Source organism: Diospyros lotus, chromosome 3 (genome assembly GCF_014633365.1).
Source record: "Diospyros lotus cultivar Yz01 chromosome 3, ASM1463336v1, whole genome shotgun sequence".
NCBI lineage: Eukaryota > Viridiplantae > Streptophyta > Magnoliopsida > Ericales > Ebenaceae > Diospyros > Diospyros lotus.
This window is the reverse complement of record NC_068340.1, coordinates 29,499,022-29,521,047: the sequence shown is the minus strand read 5'-3', so window position 1 is coordinate 29,521,047 and position 22,026 is coordinate 29,499,022. Positions and strand designations below refer to the sequence as shown.

The 22,026-nt window shown below is 37.6% G+C and overlaps 2 protein-coding genes and 1 pseudogene across 3 annotated transcripts; 2 read left to right on the top strand and 1 right to left on the bottom strand.

Annotated features, from left to right (window-relative positions):
* Window positions 1-1,083: 1,083 nt before the first annotated feature.
* On the top strand, window positions 1,084-2,229 carry LOC127796311 (osmotin-like protein). The gene is made up of 2 exons (XM_052328394.1): window positions 1,084-1,651; window positions 1,741-2,229. The coding sequence occupies exons 1-2, from the start codon at window positions 1,186-1,188 to the stop codon at window positions 2,040-2,042; spliced, it is 768 nt and encodes a 255-aa protein (XP_052184354.1). The 5' UTR covers window positions 1,084-1,185; the 3' UTR covers window positions 2,043-2,229.
* A 1,767-nt stretch (window positions 2,230-3,996) lies between these two features.
* On the bottom strand, window positions 3,997-5,313 carry LOC127798171 (uncharacterized). 2 transcript variants are annotated; one of them, XM_052331542.1, is made up of 3 exons: window positions 5,110-5,313; window positions 4,577-4,739; window positions 3,997-4,480 (listed from the first exon to the last, which is right to left on the bottom strand). In XM_052331542.1, exons 1-3 carry the CDS (start codon window positions 5,232-5,234, stop codon window positions 4,346-4,348), a joined length of 423 nt encoding a protein of 140 aa, XP_052187502.1. In that variant the 5' UTR covers window positions 5,235-5,313; the 3' UTR covers window positions 3,997-4,345. The 2 variants fall into 2 exon arrangements, with proteins under 2 accessions (XP_052187502.1, XP_052187501.1); XM_052331541.1 differs by having other exon boundaries at window positions 3,997-4,525; window positions 4,616-4,739.
* A 1,129-nt stretch (window positions 5,314-6,442) lies between these two features.
* LOC127798464 (uncharacterized) lies at window positions 6,443-21,274 on the top strand (annotated as a pseudogene).
* Window positions 21,275-22,026: the final 752 nt, after the last annotated feature.

Genomic DNA, 22,026 nt, shown 5'->3' with positions numbered 1-22,026 from the left:
ACAATGGGTGCTTTCTTTTTAGCTAGTTTCCCAAATCCAAACCTTAGTTTTGTCTAAGTTAGATTCAATGCGCATCTCTCATACTTTGCAAGGTTTAACTTTTGTTCATTTTTAGTGTCTCTCCTCTTCTTGTTTATTTTAGTCCTTTCTTCATTCTCTACCATGATATTTCTTTAGATGCTACTAATCTTGTGGTACGAGAGTTTGTTTTCTTTATAAGTTTTTCGATTGGACTATTCTCCGAATCATATTCTTTCTCCTATTGTCCCTCTATGAACACGTCTATGTATTCAAGAATTCTATAGTGGTCTCAGAGACCTATGTTATTTTTGTTAGTTAAATGCCGCTATAAGAGTTCTCATATGATTACTTATTTTTTTCGTTTATTTTAAACTCGCTTAATTGAGACTTTCATATTATAACAAAAATATGCCTCTACATATTTTTGTTAGGTGGAACCCGTTCAAATAAAAGTAACCTAGATCTAATATGGGTTTGGTTTCCTACAGTGGCGGCGGCTGGCACTGTTAGTATTTTTTATTTTTTGTTTGCTTAATTATAGGAGCATTTAGAGGTTGTTAATAAAATTAATTACCATTATTAAGTAACACAGGAGAATATGTGATGCACGACAATTAACTGTAGTTAGTACAGGGGGAGGTTGATGTCATTTAAAAAAATATTAAAATAATTAATATAATCTAAACAAAGCTTAAAAATAATTTATAAAATTTATCTTAAACTAATTATATTCAATGATGGATATCATTGCTATAATATTATTAGGTTTAATTTAAAATTTAAAACTAGTGCCGTACTATTAAGTTTGTTATGGAAATGATTTGAATTATTTTGTACCTTGTTTGAATTATTTTTTGCCATTAAGAAATTACTTTTCCAGCAACATTAAATGCTAAGCATCATTCTCAAGTTTCGGCAACCTAAACGGTGGGCTTAATTTTAAAAAGGATGCCGTTTCGCATGAGCACGTACGTCCCAGCTTTTGCCAGGACACAAATAGTAGCGAAAAGACCACAAAACTAGCTGCCACCCCACCTGTCATGACTGGAGACAATCGAGTGGGTAAATTCGTCATTCCAAATCGAAAGCCCGGAACGATCCCCTTCTCTTCCCGCCTATAAGTACAGGCTCCACTGCGGTTGACCAAACCTATACTCTGAAGCAATGGCGAATCTTCCTTCTTCATCGTCTGTTCTAATTCTATCATTACCTATCTTGGTTGCCTTGTTCGCGTCCTGTAATGCTACGCCCCCGGGATTCATTTTAACCCTGGTTAACAACTGCCCGTACACCGTCTGGCCCGCCATCCAGCCCAACGCCGGCCACCCCGTCCTCGAGCGCGGCGGCTTTCCCCTCGAGAAGCTCACCCATCGTTCCTTCCCGGGCCCCACGCAGCACTGGTCCGGCCGCATCTGGGCCCGCACCGGATGCTCTTACTCCAATGGTCGCTTCTCCTGCCTCACCGGCGACTGCGGCGGCCGGCTAGAGTGCAATGGCGCCGGCGGCGTCACTCCCGCCACCCTCGTGCAGTTCAGCCTCCATCACGGCCACAATGACTTTTCCTCCTACGGCGTCAGCCTCGTCGACGGCTTCAACATCCCTTTGACCATCACTCCCCACGAAGGAAAAGGTAAGCCCATTTCTAAAACCTACGTAAATACGTTACTATGTTATGTGTTCTTCCTTGGTTTTTAATTTATTCGCCTGGGTTTTTTTCAGGCGTCTGTCCGGTGGTGGGATGCCGCCACAATCTGCTGGCGACGTGCCCGGGGCCGCTGCAGGTAAGGTCGCCGGCGGCAGGAGGGGCGGTGGTGGGGTGCAAGAGCGGCTGCGAGGCTTTCGGAACCGACGAGCTCTGTTGCCGCAACCACTACAACAGCCCGCATACATGTCGGGCGTCGAGCTATTCGGAGTTCTTCAAGCACGCGTGCCCCGCCACCTTCACCTACGCACACGACACGCCGTCGCTCATGCACGAGTGCTCCTCGCCGCGTGAGCTCAAGGTCATCTTCTGTCATTAGGGGTTGTCTTTTGCAGACATGGGTGGCTGGGCCTGGGTCTTAGTTTGATATATTAAAGTTGAGGAATAAGGAGAATTGATCAGAGAGATTGGCTTGGCGCTAAGTATGTGTTCTACTTTGAAATGAAATTGTAAAGCCATGTTATCGTCTCCATCCGCTTGCTTAATAGACGACTCAGTTTGTGTTCTATCAGCAGCCACTAGTAAATAGTAATTTTGCAGGTCGTCTTCTACGGTATGGTCCCTACACAACAGGAGCATAAATAGACGCAATCACCCTTAAAAACGTGTTCAATTTATTTATTTTTAATAAAACTAAACTGAAAAAAAAAAATTAAAAACTCTGTCTAGGGCTTCTTCCAATTTCTAACAAATTTGCTTTTATTGGCCATCAATCAATTTGTGGATGAATAGAAGATTAACGCTAGGGTACTGAAATCTGAAATAGTAATTAAGCGGTGGAAGTGGGGATACTTTGTTTTGTTTGGTTTGGGCAGAGCGCTCCACCTATTTAGCTGGGGCCCACTGTACGTTGCAAGCGCAGCGAATCTGTCAGGGTCCGGGACAGCAAGGAAAAGATCGATCAGGCTCTTATTTTTACACGTCCGCCGATTTGGATATGGGAAGGCAAAGAGAGAAGAAACTAAATCTCATCTTGATCTTAAAGTCTTCGCCCCTCTCAATTGTTTTTTTTTTTTTTCTTTCTCTTTCCCGCTCTTTCTTTTGGGAAAAAAAAGTTGCTACGTGCCCCATTCTCGGCGGCCCCCACCCTCCGCTTCCAGTCGGCCACTGTTTTGTTGTCTTTTGCACGTTTCACGACCCTTATTTTGAAAATCCTTTTAAGTAATTTATTTTTGTCTGTCTGTCAGTCAGTCATAAAAACAAATAAACTTATTTCTGCTTTTTTAGACCAAATTAAAACTTCGCTGTTTCACTTCGACATGCATAATTTTTCAGATGTTATTTGCATTTGGTGTAAATTTCTTTTGTCTAAACTATTCCTGAAAAACCAAGATAAATGCCTGAGACAGAATTTTTTTACATATATAAAAATTATTTTCTAATGTACAAATGTTCATTCAATCTTGAAGTCTGAATGAAAGATATTTAGTTCTACCTATATCAATTAAATGAGTATATATATTATATCAACAGAGAAAACAAACTAATTTTTTTGTTATACAAGTAAAGAGTATGAAAGGTTTCAAAATTGTTATCCTTGAGATACAATAAAGAAAGAATTTAATAGTTATAGGAGACATTTTAATTTTTAAGAGACTTATAAAATAGAAGATAATAAGAGATTATAAGATGTGAGCTCTTTGATTCTAATTCAATTTTATCATAAATCAAATGAAAAATTCGTATCTTGTATATATAGTATTTTTTTACATATTTAAAGAGTAGAGGGTCGTCTCCTCAAGTATGGTAACAATGACCACTCCAACTTGCAGGTCATGTATTTACAATGTTGTATTCCAAAATTAATCGATGTATTGTTAGAGAGTTTTCTTGTTATGTTTCCGATGCTAAAGAGATAAAAGTAACATTCTTCTTTCTTTGGCTATCGATTATAAAGGTTTTGATGAATTCTGCCCTCAATTGGTGGAAGGAGAAAATGGACCCTTTGGCAAGACACGTTAACTTAATTAACGGACAGTATTGAACACTATGCATTATTATTTCATTGTGGAAATTTGTATCATATTAGACTTTTATCCCGATTCTTAAAGATAGTTTTAAATATTATATATTAGACAGTTGTCGCTTCACGTGCTATTTTATAAAAATTGTGCATTTCCCCCAAATTTATACAATTTTTTTTTTTTACTTTATCAAATCAGTTAAGAGTAAGAGTAAAAGTAAAAGAGAGAATCCATCAACTCTTACAACAAAATAGTACGGACTGCGGAGCGTATCCCCAGTCAGAAACTCTTGATAGAGAAATGGCTCAATCAAGTGCACATACTCGGTCAAAGCATTAGATAGACAACCTTGGTACCCTTACAAACTTTAATACTATTAAGTCGTATGTTTTTAAGGGTATCTCGGTACTTTGATTTCCATCGTAAGAACAAAAGATTCTGCCCTCGAAGCTCTCCCATCCGCCACTCGATGCTATCAAAAAATACCAACACTCTTTATCTGTACGTACGTATATATTTTTATCCTCCCAAGTCCCAACTCTGGGATAAGTCCAAATTTTATTTTTCTTCCATCCATCTATGTTCTATAATTCTATATCACAAAAGGAAATAACACTCGTTCTTGAAGCCCATAAATTTATTCATTTCATTTCACTAGCTACTGCCTGGATTTTCCCACGTAGCTTCCCATTCTCACGACGATCCCGTCTAGATCACGCACGTACCCAACTTTCTGCCCCCACTTCTTCTCCTCCGGCGGGCTGACGGCCACTGCTCCATTCTCCACAGCTCTCTGATCAACACACAAAGCCAGATGATCATGCAAATCACGTACGTTCTGATCAAATCAAGCAACATTAATTCGTTATTAATTACTAGTATTAATTACCTTGTAGGCTACATCCACGTCCGGATAGTCGAAGCATACCTCGACCGGATTCCTCTCTTGGTACGACCGGGGAGCCTGAACCGCTCCGGTTATGTCGTCGGTCTCGTGTTGGTGCACCGGCGTGAAGGCGATCGTCGTCTGCCCGCTCTCCAGCTCTCCCCACCTGCCAAAGTTCGTACGATGATAAAGAGATTTTATTGGTCAAAATTAATATAATTATTTTATTTAATTTATTTTAAATAAACGTTGATGCAATAATTATAAATATAATTATTACATGAGATTCATTATATGACAACTACGAGAACACTTGTTTTATTATGTGGGTCTAATTTAAATATAATTATTATTTAAATTATTAAATTAATTTTAATTAATATAAATTAAATAACGTTATTTAAAAGATTAAGATTTTATATATATATCATCTGAATTATATGGTGATCAAATTTAAGTACTGCAACACGCGTTTTGGTTAAAAAGAAATATAGAGGGAGAGGAAGTGTGACGGTGAATGGACGGAATATACATACTTGTGATTTTCCTCCAGGCGACGGACGCTGTAACCGAACGCCTGAGAGTAGAAAGCTATGGATTTTGCTACGTCTTTGACGTACACCACCGTGTATGCGAACGCTGGGCTCAACGGCGACGCCATTTCCCGCTTCTTTGCTGCTTCCGGCAGAGTTCAAAGGATCGATTAATCCTTCTCTCTTGAATCGGAATATTAGATCAGATGCGCCGAGAATCGTAGTTTGGATTTGAGATGAATATATCAATCAATTTATACAGCTGGCTCTTTCAAGACCGCTCGACTTGAAGTACACGTGGATGCGGTTAAAGTACACGTGGATTCGTTGCATGCTTTTGAGCGGCCAAATGCTGCCACCTAGCTTCGGTTTTCCGGGTCGAGCTTTGACTGCAAGGTTTTTGGGCCAGGAACGGAGCCCGTACAGTATTACATAATTTTCTCTTTTTTAAAAAAAAAAAAAAATAAAAGATCTATGCTTGGAAGGAGATTTTGAGCACAGTACTGTTTACTGATTTGCAAAGCTATAGAAATCCCATGGTTGCGAATCGGCAGTTCATCCAAGTTCTGGCTGATGCTTTGGGGGAAGATCTGGTCGACCTGTTTATCATTTATTCAACAACAAATTGTGCGATCCGTACTATCGAGGCTGAATTAATCCAATTGTAAGTCCTTTTGAAAATGTGAAGAATACTATATCACGGATAATAACTTAGAATTTATGATAATAATTTAATAATAAATAATAAATTTTAATAAATTTAAAATCTTAAATTTGAGTTTTTATGACCCTGCAAGTAATCTAGTTACTAAACTGGATCATATAAATTTAAAAGATGAAAAAATTATAATAATTTAATAAATATATTAAATTCATTGACAATAACTAAATATTTCATCTGCTTATGATTTCCACTAATCACATATGAAAAATTAGTTGAGCAGAATAGAGGTCAGTGTACATTTATATCCGTTGAGATCCCGCTTTTATCGTATGGGAAATCATACATTTAGTACGTTCGGTAAATAATTTTTATAAATTAATGTAATGTATTAATTTATTTATATTATAATTTAAATATAGCGTTTCCTTCTGTTGTTGTGAAAAATAAAAGAAACAAAAGTTAACGTGACGGACGGAGCCCACTTCAGGAGAAAAAATACTATTGATATATTATTGTATATATTTTAAATTATATAATAATATATTAATATTTAAAATGTCTTCACTCAAGACAGTAGAGTATAACGAGATGAGAAATATTTATATTATTTATATATCTTATATAGTTTGAAGTGTATTTAAATGATGTAGAAATAGTATCATCGATCGCCATGCGCGATCTCATTTGCGTAGCGGGAGAGGCATGCCCAGCTTCCACCACCCCCCACCCCCCAAGATTTCTGACAAATCATCGCTAGAGAGCTCTATTGGAAAGCTCTTCTACTGTTCAAGAGTTGCGATCGAGCCAAGGGAAGTCGGTTTCCCCCACGCTTTGAGGTAACTAATTCGTCATATAATCGAGGTAAGAGTTCGCGGTTAATTACTTTCCTCTGCGAGGTTTTTTTGTTTCGTCTCGGTTCAATATTTGCATTGGATGTTGTTCTAATCGGACTTTTTGCATCGGACTTTCATCAGTTTTTTCTTGCCTGAGGGAGCAAAGTCTTGCATTGATCAACTACCTAAAAGCAAGAAAATCAATTAAATTATATTTCCTGACGAATTCACATTTATGTTTTTGCTAATCGGCATGGCTACTCCGTACTCTAAATTGTGAGCTCGATTATGAATTGGACCAGCAAAAATTATTCTGAAGAAATGATCCAGCAAAATGACGTCAATTAAGTGCAGTTTTGGAAACAATTTTTTCTGCATCGTCTAGATTGTAGTATTCTTGCTGTGCCTAAATATTATTGCTGTTTTGTAGTATTCTTGCTGTGCCTAAATATTATTGCTGTGAGCTCTCTCTGCGCGCGCGCGTGTTTTACAGAGCTATTATTCTGTTATCCGAAGGCTGTCTGAGCTTATTATGAAATTACTACTCGGCCATGGTATAGCCATAGCATTTCTTTTCTTTTCATACATGATATATATTTTGCAATCACTAAACTTTTCTGTCTCAACCTTTCTAATGGCCATTCATTCTGATTCTGTTATATACATGTATGCAGACGTAGAAAAAGAATAATAATTAGACAGTACCAAAAGCAAATAGGATTCCTCCATGGAGTGATTTGACTCCTGGCTCCTGACAAGAAAAAGAAAAAGGGCTGAACTGCATTTCTACCACTTACTTAAGTCGTGGATTCAAAGTTAAGATTTGCGTCTCCATCTCACATAAAGCTAGGAGATTAAAGGACAACGAATCAGGGAGGCTGGTTAGCTAATCTCTGGTTATGTATGAATATTAAAAATTTAGGTATTTCCCATTAATTGATAAAGAATTCGTAAAGGACATATGTTTGTTGTGGTTAATTATTGGCTAAGTAATGTGCTTATGTTTACTTGATAAGTTACAATGTATAAATCAGGTAAAAATCTTATGTAAAGATATGTAATTAATATTACATATGCACATAGAGAGTGTTGACAATACGCTATTCAAGAAGGATATTATTTGTTTTCTTGTACGCCATTGCAAGAGTCATAAATTGTATCTGAGGTTACATGCTTAGTTACTTTGTGGTTCAATTAATGGAAAGGATACTTTATTATATTTTTCAAGGATAAACAGTTATTACACATTGATTACTAACTTTGGAAATGGTGTGATTCAGTTGACACCTTATTTGACTTTATTTTTAGACAACTTTAAATGTTTAATTTTTGAATTTTTTGTGTTGTGGTTATCTGTCATGATCCTAGGGGGCGTTTGGTACGGGAGAAGTTTTTAAATTCCTAGAATTCATGATTCTTGGGAATGCTCTTGGGAATCTTTGATTCCCAGGATTTATGCAATTCTATGTTTGGTTAGATTTAAACATTATCAGGAATGTTGAGTATTCTTTTATGAGAATCTTACATTCCTATATTTGGTTTAAACGTAATATTCTTGGGAATTCATGGTTTTTTCCAAAATTACCCTTATTTAATTTTTTATTAAAAAATGATAAATTTTTTCTACTATATAAAAAATTGGGACCCACAATATCTTTAGAAAGTCAAAAAAATGTCATTTTTTTACACATTATGTATATATATGCATGTGTATATATATATATATATAATATGTTTGTATAGGGTTATAAAAGGGTAAGGGGTGTTTTAGTCTTTTTATTTGTTAAAAACATTCCCAAGTCCATGGGAAAGTTGGATTCCCAACCCCCCATGGAAATCTTTTTGTGGGAAAGTTGCTTAAAAATCATTCCCGGAAATTCTATTTCTCATGATTCTTTTTATAAAAAAATTATACCAAACATGGAAATATAGATTCCGAACCTAACATTTCCAAGAATCTTAAAATTTCTCCTGTACCAAACGCCCCCCAAGAGTAATAAAAGGGTAATATGGTAATAGGCTTATAATAGTTGTTAGGAGATATTTTACAAGTTGTTAGAAGCAGGTGTTGTTAGGAATCAGTTAACAACTAGCTAAGGCCTATATAAATGCTACTTATAAGAGATTGGGGGATATGTTTGAAATGGTAAATGAAATTCTGATTTCTCTCTAAGAATTCTAATCTCCCCCTCGTTTCTCTTTGCTACTCTCCCTTATTTCTTCTCTAATTCCTCTCCTTCTTTCTACCGATTTCTTCCCTTTCCTTCAATTTTGATTTCTTTTCCAATTCCTATCACAACCCTAACTAACCCTAGGGTTGTGATAAATGGTATCAGAGCAGTCAATCATTGGCTGTGGTTTTGATTCCAGTTAAAGGCCGGTGAAATCAATTTCAGCGATTAAGGTCCAGATTGAGAAAGCTTGAAGGTGACTACTGTGAGGTGAGCGATTTTCCTTGGCAATTGTGGTAAGCCGGATTTTGACGGCGTGCTAGTCAGACGAATTCCGATCGAGTCGAGGCTATCGCTTCTAGACGCGATTAATTTCCAACGTAGGACTCTCGGTGATGAAATCTGGTGAGTCAGTTCGAAAGGGGAAAGGTGAAGCAATTTGATAGGATACCAAATAGAAAACCAACAGCAATCAAGTATCCATTGCTTCCAGTAATTTTCAGTAAGGAAATAAGAACAATTCAGGGCATTCGAGAGGCCCTTGCTCTCCTAATTCTTCTATAAAAAACCAGCTATCTTCTCTCTCTTCTCCCCTCTTATATACCTCTCCTCACCACCTTTCTAACTGAATTCCCCTTGCACATGCTGATTATTCCCTCAGCATGTGGATTACAATTCTACCCCTCCCATGCGCACATGTTGGTTGTTACACCTGCATGTCCTGACCCCTTACTCTAATCTTCATGCCTTCTGCTGCTTGCGGTGTCTTTGATAGGTCCGGTGCACCGGCGGCCTATCACAATTCCGACGATATAGGCCACGATTGTCAGTGATCTAGTAGCGAAGCAACATCCAACCAATTCTGAAGGAGTTACACGATTGAGGCAGCGGGGCTTGAGGTGATTCAAGTGGTCTGGTGAATTCAACAAAATTGGTAATCCTAACCATTGACCAAGCCGACTTCCAAGAACAAATCAAGCTGAGCGCTTGAATTCTGGAAGCAATGGCTGAATCAAGGCAATCGCATGTGGGATCTGAAGTATTAGCGGTTTGGTGGGTGTCGCGATTTGGACTTGGGAGTGTTGCGATGTAGTGGGTTGGACTTGGAAGTGTCTCAATACAGTGGGTGTTGCGATTTGGACTCAGGAGTGAGTGTAGCTATTGAACTAACAGTGAGTTCTAGTGATTTTGGAATCAAAGGCGATTGCAATTGGGCTGGGAGCCTTGGACGGTGATTGGGTTGAGAAAAATCGCCATTAATTTCTGTAGGGGCAACTAGGCTAATTTGTCCCGACAGTGCCTTTGGTGACTCTTCATTGTGAATCTGCACAATTGATCAAGGAAGGCGAGTTCGAGGGCGATTCTAGAAAGTATAGGGAATCATTGCAGCAGGCGAGTCAGGATATTAGATAGCCCTGGGTGACTCCTGAAGGCCAATCAAGTCGCTGTAATGTGCGACTTATCTTGTGACGGAATTAGGCTCGGAATTTGAAAGTGAGTATCGGAAAAGGGTGCAACAAGTGATTCGTGAGGCGCTATCCAAGTCAACTCCGTTGAGGATTGCAACAGAGTAGTTTGTGGCCTTCGACTTCTCCTACTTCGGTTGTTTAAGGTCTCACATTGAAGGCAGAAGCAGATCTAATGCCTAGTAGTTCATTTTGCTGGGGATTGATCCATAATGAAGCGAACGATTTTCGAAAATTGACATAGATGCTTGGGGTGATAGACAGTTGTCATAGTGCTGAGGATTGGAGTTCGAGAGGCGGACTTCGTCGGCAAGCTGACCAGGTGAATTCCGATCCATTTAGGCTATTACCGAACATGGTTAATTTCCAAGTGATAGAGCAACCCTCGGTTCGGACATGTGAATCTGGTAGGCGAAGCAAGGTGGAAAGAGTTCCAGTTCCTTGGCCTGTGGCTGGTTTTGCCCATGAAAGTTCTGCCAAGATAGACAGTACACACGTGAGGCCATGGGAGACTCAATTACAACAAAAGAATGTTGCATCTGCAGTGGGTTGTCCTGCTTGTGAAGCCAGGAGAGGTAGTTCACACATGAGACAATTAGAGCCTCAATGGTAGCAAGAGAAGGCTGCATTTTTAGTTGGCAACAACAAGAATCACGAACATTTTAGCCAGAAGAATCAAGCTAGGGAAAGGCTGAATAATGAGTCTAGCCGAATTGACAAAAAACCCAACAACGGGATACATGGAGCGTGCAAGGAATTTGGATATATGTTATACGAATAGTTACAAGAGTTTGCAATGATACTTACCAGTGTTCTAAAAATCGGCCTAGGCGGCCGCTGGCCGCTGCAAATTTGGCCTAGTTGGCCCCCTAGGCACTAGCCTAATTAATCGGCCAGCGGCGGGGTGCCTAACCGTCTGGGATGCTTAATTTTTTACTTACCTCTTAGTCGTCTCCCCTTTCTCTAGCCCAAGGTTGTCGTTGCCTGAACGCCGCCAGTACCTCATCGCTACCTCCAACGTGACCTCCTCACCGCCTCTATGCCATTGCTGTTGTCAAGCTCCATCCTCGTCGGCGCATCCTCGCTGACTCAAGCTCCATCTTCGCTACTATTCCGCCTTAGCCATCCTCACTTGCTGGCAGCTCATGAGCTCAAGCGGGAGGGCCACCAGGTGGTGGTCTTCGAGTGTTATAACCGGATCGACGGCATCTAGGTCTACAACCCCCGAGTCGAGTCCGATTTGCTTAGTCTGGATCCGAACCGGGAAGTGATTCTCTGCCCTAGCCATCCCAGTTTATATATATATATATATATAAGTTTTATTTATCTTTTTAACTTTGATTTATCTAAAAATAACATAAAATTACATTAAAAAAAATTAAAAAAAAAATCCGCCTAAGCCTCGCCTAGGTGTCCTAGGCACTAGTCTGGCACTTGACCAGTGCCTAGCGCGTTTTAAAACACTGATACTTACTAAGAAGTATCATTACAGCTTTTTCGCCAAATTTTTCGAGGATTATCACGGAAGTCTTAGCAAAGAGGACTTCCTTAAAATGGAGCAGCCAAAAAAGAAGTACCTTGATTTAGGCAGCGGAATTGACAAGGAAGGTGGCTGTAACGACAATGCTAGCAGCGACATCAACAATTATGGGGGCTTGGTCCAGGGTGTTTAGACAAAAAGAGCATTAAAGGAACACACGGATCCCTTTGGAAAAGAAGTTCGATGAGGATGTTCCAAATGATAATCATGGAAGTCCTAAAGTAGAGCTGAATGATGCAGCTAGTCGGATGACAGGGATAACACGAGGCAGCAAGGAGTTTCTGGAATTGGAGAGGAATTCTCCTACTGAGTATCGAAGGCAAGTCTGCAATTTGCCATTGTTGCATTTCTAGGATGTTGTTGGAAGTTTTGCAGTAGAATATGGTAGTGGGCTGGATGGAAATGAAATTACAACAACTAGGAATACGTGCTTACCTTACTTGTAGGGGACGAGGATGAACTATCAAAGGAAGTCAAGGACATAGTTAATTCTTCCTTTAGACTCCAAGTTTCAACTGTTAACCATATCAGGTCGAGTGTGGCTGATCATGTTCTTCAATGAAAGACTGCATTTGATTGGACAACTATAGAAGGAGGTGGTTGTATTGGGCTTGAATTCGATAAAGTTTCTCCTATGGAAGTTCTAGAGCAACTTAGGCCTGGGATTGATCTTGGGCACTTAAGAATGAGGAAGAAGAAGAAAGAAAGAAAGGAAGATAAATCGATTAAAAAAGGCGGGAATTGGATGAAGCAACAACTATTTGCTGCAAGTTCTTGGGGACAAGAACTTTCTCAAGGAGAGGGAAATTATTATGACCCTAGGAGCAATAAAGGGGTAATATGGTAATAGGCTTATAATTGTTAGAAGCACATGGGTGCTGTTAGGAATCAGTTAACAGCTAGCTAAGGTCTATATAAAGGCTACTTGTAAGAGATTGGGGGATATGTTTGAAATGGTAAATGAAATTCTAATTTCTCTCTAAGAATTCTAATCTCCCCCTCATTTCTCTTTGCTACTCTCCCTCATTTCTTCTCTAATTACTCTCCCTCTTTCTACTGATTCTTCCCTCTCCTTCAATTCTTCAATTTTGATTTCTTCCCCAATTCCTATCACAACCCTAACTAACCCTAGGGTTGTGACATTATCTTCTCTAACATTGTATATGGTTAGGCAAGTTTGATGGTATTTATTGCCTTAGTTTTTGTCCGTCCTTTCCCAAATTCCAACCCCCCTCCGGGGGGACACTGAATTGCTTGCTTTCCTTTTCCTCAATGATTAGACTACAATGAAATGCACTTGCAATTTCAGTTTTTTCTTTACAATGTGGCACCTTCTTCCCTTCTGATTAAGACTATCTTGCTTTTCTACCTAGCCTCTATTATATGAGTGTGTGTGTGTGTGTATATATATAATTTTTAATTTTGTTTTTCATTTTTCTCTCAATCAAGCTGTGGTTCTACAGTTGCACCTTTCGATACCTTGTGTACACAGATTTCTGGTCCGATCTGGTCCTTGTATAACATATAATATTTTCTCAATGGATAACAATTGGAATAAAGATATAAGCTGAAATACTTCTCTGTACATAAATGAATATAGAATTATATATACAGAATATATAAGTTTCAAACATAAGGTCTAACAATAGAGAAGCAGCAAAAGAAAAAAAGGCTTATCAGATCATATTTACCTCGTAAAAATTATACAAATCTAATACACTAGTTTTATAGTTAGCGTACACAATTGAGTTGGTTCAGCCAAACAATGATAGACTTGAACAATTAGATCTTCCTATAAGCTCTACCAGGAAAAAAAATAAAATAAAATAAAAGATCCAAAAACAATCCGCATATTTTATCTTAATTGGTATATCAAATAATCACCCCACAGGGAGGTAAAGGCTGGATTTGTTGTTCCTGTTGTTGCCATAGGATAATCAAATTTGAACCAAATTATTGAAGTAAACTGCATCAACCTTGGTTTTAGGTCAGGAGCAGAGATAAACATAGGTTTGAGAAAACAAAAGTAAAGAGACATTGTACTTGCTGTCTCCTTATAAAAGTGAACACATGCTGTTCTTGTTGTTGTTCAGTTATCAAGATGTTTACCTTGGTGACATCTTTACAAATACATAGACAATGATAAAACGATGTGATACAATATTGTTGGAAAACGACCATTACTTGTAGCTGTTAGGTCATGAGAAATTATGCTGGCAATTGCTCAAACAAATGCTTATTTTATCTATCATTCTGTCTGGTTAATGTTCATGAGTACTTCACCGATCGGGTTTAGAACAGTCAGATTGTCACGCTCCTGCATCCCGACATTCCTGATGTGCATGGCGTAATATACAAACGCATGCTACTGCTTTATGAGAGATCCAGTAGTTCACCAATAAATGTAACTGGAAAGGGGTGGATGTTTTCTTGTTCTCCCTCCTCTACCAGGGAAAAAAACTGGATCCTAGTTTATTGGAAGTAGGATTTCATATCCCACTTCTTTCCAATGGGTGACACTTTTGACAATCCTAATTCAAGGAGTACCTGTCATCTCATCACCAACAGAAAAGAGTTTAAAAACCATTTGGTTGCTTCTAGATGCAAGTCCTCATGTAAATCTGCAAATCCAGGTAGAATTGGAAAAGGTACTGCTAGTGAAGCAGCAGTATTTTTGCTTAAGATTGCCACATTGGAGATAGTAAGAAGGGTCTCTAGGGCAAGATGTCCATTTGTATGGTGCCGGCTGCAGGCTTTGCAAGTTTTTTGCTATCTTCCATTCAAATGGATCAAAAAATGGGCTCCTTTCAAAGGCTTGGTGAATGGCATGCAGGTTAGTTCTTTTGTATTTCGAATAATTTTATGTTGGATTTACATTTGACTCTACATGTACCAATCTTCTGTGCTGTTTGATGCATCTTTACTTAAGCTTTTCATGGTATGTTATCGATTTTATATTCCATAATTAAGTGGCATGACTGATGTTTGAAGCATGCTGATGTTTTGGGGCTCGAGGTAAGCCTTTAGGTTCTTGACTTTATGGGCTTACATATCATTTTGCTTTCTAATGTTGTTACCAAATGATAGTTTTGTCAAAAATATAGTATAATTAACATAAATCAATGTTTATTTATTGAAGTTCTCCCTTTTTCAGACACGAATGACATGCCAAATAAAATGTAGATGCAAGGCCTTTAACACCCCCTTCTCCACAAAATGAGCTTTTCTAATATAGCTTTAAAAGCTTTCTGCCAGTGAGAGGTTTTCTGAATGTGTTCTAATAGATGTCAAGGCAACTAAAAAAATGTGGAATCCATATAAATGTGCAGTAACCATGTTCAGGGATTTCCTTCATTACGTATTTAATTTTTTGGCAGGGCTGCATTCCATTGTCATTTCTACTAATTCAAACTAATTCTAAAAGTGATACAGAAATTATGTCCAATTATAAATGAGATTTATCAGTTGATTCTTCTACTCAAAATATTTTGTTAACTGTGGCACAATATTTAAAAGGGATATAATGGGAAAAAAAAGGATATGTTTGATATTTGGACTATATTGCTATTAATTAATTTCTTATAGTGAATATGAAGGTAAAGCCATTGAAAGAAAAAGTTCAATTTTAGTTCTTAATGCAGTGATATACAAATAAATCCTGTGGATGGATTATGTGTATATATATTTTTTTATCAATAGTGTTTGTATAGATTCTATAATATTTTGGTTTCATACCTAACACCATTTTATCAATGCTTTATGGGATCTTTTGTGTTGCATAACTTCATTATCATATTTAAGATTGCATTTTAACCTTGTCCAGGATAATTTACATGTTTACTCTGCTTGTTGATTAATCTTGAGGTAATTTTTCAACTTGGTTCTTCACTGTAACGACTTATCTATTTTGGCAAACAATATCGAGGGCATTATTAGTCCTATCTATTGCAACTGCTTTCTCTGATCAATCAGGCAGTAACCTCCCCTTAGATTCTAATGATGGTTCCCAAAGCCTGAATAGTTCTCAGGCATCTTCAGAATCAGTCTGAGTCTTCTATGCAGTCTACTCTTGATGCAAGGTGCAATTAAAGAATTTCAGAATGTTACTTTAGATCATATGATCGGACTGGAAGATATGTGATAGGGCAGTATATTGAGCTCAGTGTTGTTTGAAATGTGAAACTTAAAATACATTTGCCTGTTTGGTAGACTACATTATACAAAATAGGTTATGCATTTTTTTCACTTTTGATCTATAAAGGGCTCTTCAACATTTTATAATTTTCAATGCAACGATTAAGTTATTGTCTTGCATAATTCCCCCCCCCCCCCCCCCCCCCCTCTCTGTTGGTCAACTGAGAGTGAGCCACAGCATTAAAGTTTTATGCTTTTACCTAGTCTAGTCTATCATCATTGTCATTACAAGTTTTAATCCCACATGATGAGGTTTCAATCATTTTGATCCATTATCGTATCTTCTGTAAGGCTATTATATCTCATCTTATGCCTAAGAGTTTCTCACTAAGTTTTGTTTAGACTTTCTTTCTCTTTCGCTATTACTGTCCTCATAGATGGATCTGTTGGGGTTCTTCTGACATGTATAAACACCTTAACTGTGCTTCCTACATCTTATCTTCAATAGGCATTCAACCTTATTACTGATGGCCATGTTTTTAATTCTATTTTTTTCTCGTATGGTCACACATCCATCATAATATCTTCATGTTAGTTATCCAACTATCTTTCATTGTCCAACACTGTGTCTTGTAATACAGTTCATCTTATAGCTGTCTGATACAACTTCCCTTTTAGTTTTAACTTTTAAGGGGAGTTCACAATCGTATGGAATGCTAGAAGCGCTTCTCCACTTTAACTATTTTACCTTGATTCTGCAAGTAATATCCTCAATATTTTTTCCTTCCCTTTCAGCAATTAAACAATTTTAATATTTTCTGTTTTGGTTCATTAGACTCTGCTGAACTTTCTAGTTATCATTCTGATAGATCCCATTAGTTTATTAACTTCTAAGAATTGGAAAACTTTGAAGAATGTTTCTGTGGTAGGGGACATATTTGTCCTTTTGCTAAGATGCATATGCAATATATTGTAAGTGAAAAGAAATAATCTTTTTCCAATTTTGAGTAAAATCATATTAATCTACTTGAATGTAAAAGAATGATTTTTTTTTTTTTTCATATATACATATAGAATGCATAGTTATTTCTTGTTGTAGCCCTGTCATGTCATATGTTGACTTTTTTTATAATTTGTAATGTCTGTATCTTATTTTATTCTACATCCATATCCATGCTTGTTAGCTAGAAACCTAGGTGAGAATCTAGTCACAACTCTCTCCTTCTCCTCTAGCAATTTTAAGCTCGACTAAACTTCTTTCCTTTTGAGTCCTACTTTAGAAGGATAAGTTGATTCTCCTCCCATCAACTAACAGGCAAAGCACTTAAAAAAAGCTAAGTAGCCAACTTTAGCCTTTTCAGGTGCTCTTCATTTTAACCTGAGCAGCAAAACATCCCTGGGAATCTTTTCTCTTACAATTCCATACCAATACCTCTTACCACATATAATCCTAACCATCTAGATAATTTACCAAGCTTTGGCCATGAAATCTATGTATATTTTGGCCTAAAATAGCCTCTTCCTGCTGCCTAAATTAATTTTGGGTCTCTTCCAGTACGAGAATGTTTTTGCACCTGTCCTACATCACAAAGCATTTATGCTGGCTTAGGTCTTAGCTCAGTTTTCTCTTAGTATCCAATGTAGTCTGGAAGCATATTGTGCTTTGTTTAATAATCTAAATGACTTTAAGCTTCATGATGTATTTTTATGAGTTCGTGATGTTTCTTGTCATTTTCTTTTTGACCTTACATTAAAACAACAGTAATTATGATTCCTTTTATGTAGTGTGACTCTGATTCTATTATTTATGTCCTGACTTTTTGAGTGCCTGCTCTCTTTTCTTAGCCATTGACTTCTTTTGCTTTCATGTATTTTGCAGGATTCTTGATGAAGCTCCTCAGAGTCAATCATCTACAAATTGGTTGCTTCGATTTTATGCAGAGCTGGAAAATCAGGGCATTAGCTTGCCTGAAAGGTGATTCCAACAAATCACATAATTTATGTGATCACAAGAAAAATAACTCTAAACAGTAGTATTAGAAAACTAGTAAATTATGTTGATTTTATTCAAAAACAGTATGATCACGAGAATAATGTTCTAATAATCAATGAATAAACTCATGAAAAGTCAAAGGTTTGTTGTGCAAGGAAGAAAATTAAATTCAATAGTCAGAGATGTAGACATAAAAAAAGAACGGAAATAATGTTAATATGGTGCCTTTAAGTTTTTGTTTTGCCCACCTAAATTATTAAATGAAGAAACAAGCATACAAGTTTTAAGCTGGTTTACAGAGTCTTTGGACAAAAACAGCCCTCCCCCAACCCTCACAAAGCAGGGAGCGTCGTGCATTGGAAACACTCTTTAGATTCTTTAGACACAATAGTTAGTGTGCATAGATGATACATGACTCGATCATTTTTTATATTTAGCTGATACTGATTTTTTAAATCATTTTTTGTATGTGTAGTATACCTATAAAATCCCTTTTTAAATCAATATAAACATATGAATGATTAGAACCTTTTAAGTTTTTCATCAGTTCCTCAAATAACAGGTTGATTTCCTTCGTTATCCCTAGCACAAATTCCTAATTAATATTTGATGGGATTGTTTGGCAATTGTCAATTAGTGTAACTAATGAGTCTTTATTCTTCAGTTGACAACACAGCCTCTAGGTTTAAGGAAATAAATATTCAACTTTTGTCTCATGTTGAAGCTATAGCAAGTGTGGGAATGATTGCTCAATTATGTTGACGCTCATTACAACAACAACAATCCCATGTTGTATGCTTGGTGGGATTGGATACATGAATTCTAGATCTTCATCCATTTCTATCTAAGACCATATCCTTGTTGAAGTTCAATGTTACCAAAATTATGCAAGTTAATGCGAGTTTGCAATTGTATTAGTATTTGCGCCTTGGTTTGCTTTCAATTACTTGCTTAAGTCGTCAAGGCTCATGCTTGGCACTCATAGGATGCCCATATTCTCTATCATCTATTAAAAAATACTCATTTCTTTCAAGAGGTTTGTATTGACCACTTAACCTTATTTGTCCCTCTCTCCCTGCACTTTACCTTCAACTCAACTCTCATCAAGGCATGAGCTTGGTGAAGAAATTTTCATTTGACGTCCTTAAGTATGCTTTTTTTTCTTTTAACTCCTTGAAGACGTTTTTGGGGCCAATTGTGAAAGTCTTTTAATGATTGTGTAGCAGTGGACTGGGATTCCATTCTTGTTCAGCATTTGTTTTTGAGTCCCCTGGCTTCTCTTGTTGCACTGGAGTGTGATGTAATGGTATTTATGCAGAATTGTTGAGGATGAGCTCCACAGATTTTATATTGCTGCTAATGGTGATTTTTCATGCTTGCTATCATCTGTTAAGAAGACAATCTATTGGAGAAAGACATTTAATTTTCTTTCAGAACTGGAGCTTGAGATGTGGTCTGCTATGGTATTTTTGGCATGGATTTGATGTGAAGAATAGGCTCTGCCTTATTGCCTTGGGTTAGCTTGCACTAGTTTGTCATCTCATGAAAGAGCTGGCTTACTTCAAGCTGTTGGTATGCCCGCTTCTTTTTTCCTTTTAGTAAATTTTGAGCTTCTTATGTATGGGCATTGCTGTAATTTGAAATATGGCTTTCCTTATTTTGAATTTAAAATCAGCATGTTAAAATTTTTGTTCTAATTGTGTTTTTCTTCTATTATTAAGCTGTGGGAGAAGCTGCTTTGACTTTGTAATCCCCAGTTCAAAGTCTTCAAAGTTCTCAACTCTAAACCAAATCCAGCCACTAATGGGTGTAACTCTTTAGGCTAGCTCCAGCACAAGCAATATAACGGATAACATGATTTTTCCCAACAATTAAGCAACTAAACATAACCTTCTGTCGGGGTTGGGGGGTTAGTTTGATTGTAATATGCAGTCTTAACAAAAGAGCAAATTACTAGTATGGATTCACATGTATATACAACTTTCAGTCTCCGTATCTTTTGACCATAGAGTCTTGTTTTAGATTTTTATGGACTATGAACGAATAAATTTTCATTTGCAAGAAACTTACCTTCTTTGATATGATGGTCACTTGTAGGTATTTTGTTTTCTTTTATCTGTTTTTCTCTATTGAATTTCTGCAAGCGGAAGTTGATACACTCACAAAGTTAGGATTCTCTTTTAAGGGTAATTACTTGCTGGCTTATGCCCTGTAATCACCACTAATTTCACAATTTGGCTATTTTTGAATCCTCATTAGGTGACACGATCTTATGACTTGGTGGCATTTGCCAGAGGGAAGGCTTGCAATTCATTTTATATTATTTGTCCTGTCAACTGTAGACCTTTATATATAAACTGGAACCACATAAGCTGATCGCTTGACTTGGAAATTTGGCTAGCATTGGTTTCAAAACATGAGAACCATCAACCATACTTGTTCAGTACGAAAGATAATTTGAACATGAAATGCCTCTTGATATCTTTAAAGAGAGTCTCATGCTAAATGAGGAGATGGATTTAGTAAAACTACTCCCCAGAAATGGTTACCTTGATTTTTTTGTCATATCTTGTTTTGCGACTTCTCTATCTGGTGGAGAAATTTTAAAGCAGTTAATGGTTATAATTGCAGTATCTCAGGTAGAGCATGGAATTCTGCATTTAGCTGACCCTGAGAATCCCCGAATCACTGTTTTGGTGGATTGTGAAGGACTCACCTTTGAGATTTCCCATGCAATTGTTGAGGTCGTGTTCTGCCATTTTCCAAGATCATTTCCCAGATCGTCTTGCCTTTTTGTTTTTTATACGGCTTCCTCCAGTTGTTCGAGTTATTGCACAAACTTTTTTCCAAGTTCGTTCCTCATTCTGGCAAGGGATTGAACTTATTATACATCTGCCTTCCTCCGTACCCTTTCTCGGAAGCTTTGCGTATTTGCTTTTATATAATACAAATATGAACTGTGGCTCTTCCTCAGGTTTTGAAACCCGTGACTCAACAAAAGTTGATGATCGAAGGGAGGACGAACCATAAGGCTCTCGTGGATAACTTTAAAACATTTCCATCGTTTCTTGGTGGGTATTGTACGTGTAAAAGATGTTCCAACCTCAACATCAGCAATATTAGTAGAATGCCTAGAGTTAGCGAGAGCAGTGTGACAGTTAGAAATCCGGGTGCCATCAGAGCTGAAGACATGATGCCGTCGCCTCGTCCGAGTAATCCAACTAACATGCAAATGATGTTAGGGATACAAAGAGAATAGGTGTGATGTTATACAGAAATAACTTGCTTGATACAATAAAGTAGTTCTAGCCGGCTACGATACAAGAAACATATACTATATACTTGACCACTATTATAACAGCTAATATTTACGGTAACAAGAGCTTATAATTAAATGAACAACAACAGAGGTTATCAGACTAAAACAGCAAATCAGAGAAGATGGTTGAACAGCAACGCTTGCAACTGGAATGACAAGGAATCAAGTACAAGCTTTTGGATCGTGGAAGAGGCAGGAACATAAGTAGGTCGAGTCGCGTTTTGCGCTGTCCTAAAGACAGTTAGCGCCCTGCACCGGCGGCAAGCAGACTACGGCGACTGTCTCAGCAGGATGAAACGACCTCTCCGGTGAACAGCAGCCACGAACGACCGGAGCTAGCAGAACTCAAGACAAGCTTGCTCTCAGTGATGTAAAACTCGAGAAAATCAAACTCTTCCAAAGCTCAAGGAAAACAAGTCTTAAAACTCAAAGAAAATCAAGTCTCTTCAAACCTCTATCTAGCTTAGGGAGCTTAGGAAATATATATAGGCTTGATGAACTTGGGAACCAAGAAAAGCTTGAACTTGGAGACCAAATAAGACTAAAACTTGGAGACCAAGCAAAGAAGAACTTGGTAGGAAAGTCACCAAGCTTCTAGGGGAAGAAAAGCAAAACTTGGAAGGAAAGTCACCAAGCTTTTAAAGGAAGGAAAATAAAGCTTGGTAGGAAAGCCACACACACACACACTCACTTCCAACAATCCCTCACATGAGTGTGTGTGCTCAAAAAATTATCAAAACGACATGGATTCACTGAGAGCAAATAGACAAGTTATGCATCAACAAGGTGTCTTTTGGACT

Bases quoted from the DNA above. Each gene is read 5' to 3' on its own strand.
- LOC127796311 (XM_052328394.1), top strand. From the start codon at position 1,186: ATGGCGAATCTTCCTTCTTCATCGTCTGTTCTAATTCTATCATTACCT. The intron at 1,652-1,740 runs GTAAGCCCATTT...GGTTTTTTTCAG, and splicing joins CACTCCCCACGAAGGAAAAG to GCGTCTGTCCGGTGGTGGGA.
- LOC127798171 (XM_052331541.1), bottom strand. From the start codon at position 5,234: ATGGCGTCGCCGTTGAGCCCAGCGTTCGCATACACGGTGGTGTACGTC. The intron at 4,740-5,109 runs GTATGTATATTC...GAACTTTGGCAG, and splicing joins CGCCTGGAGGAAAATCACAA to GTGGGGAGAGCTGGAGAGCG. The intron at 4,526-4,615 runs GTATGCTTCGAC...TGATTTGATCAG, and splicing joins AAGAGAGGAATCCGGTCGAG to AACGTACGTGATTTGCATGA.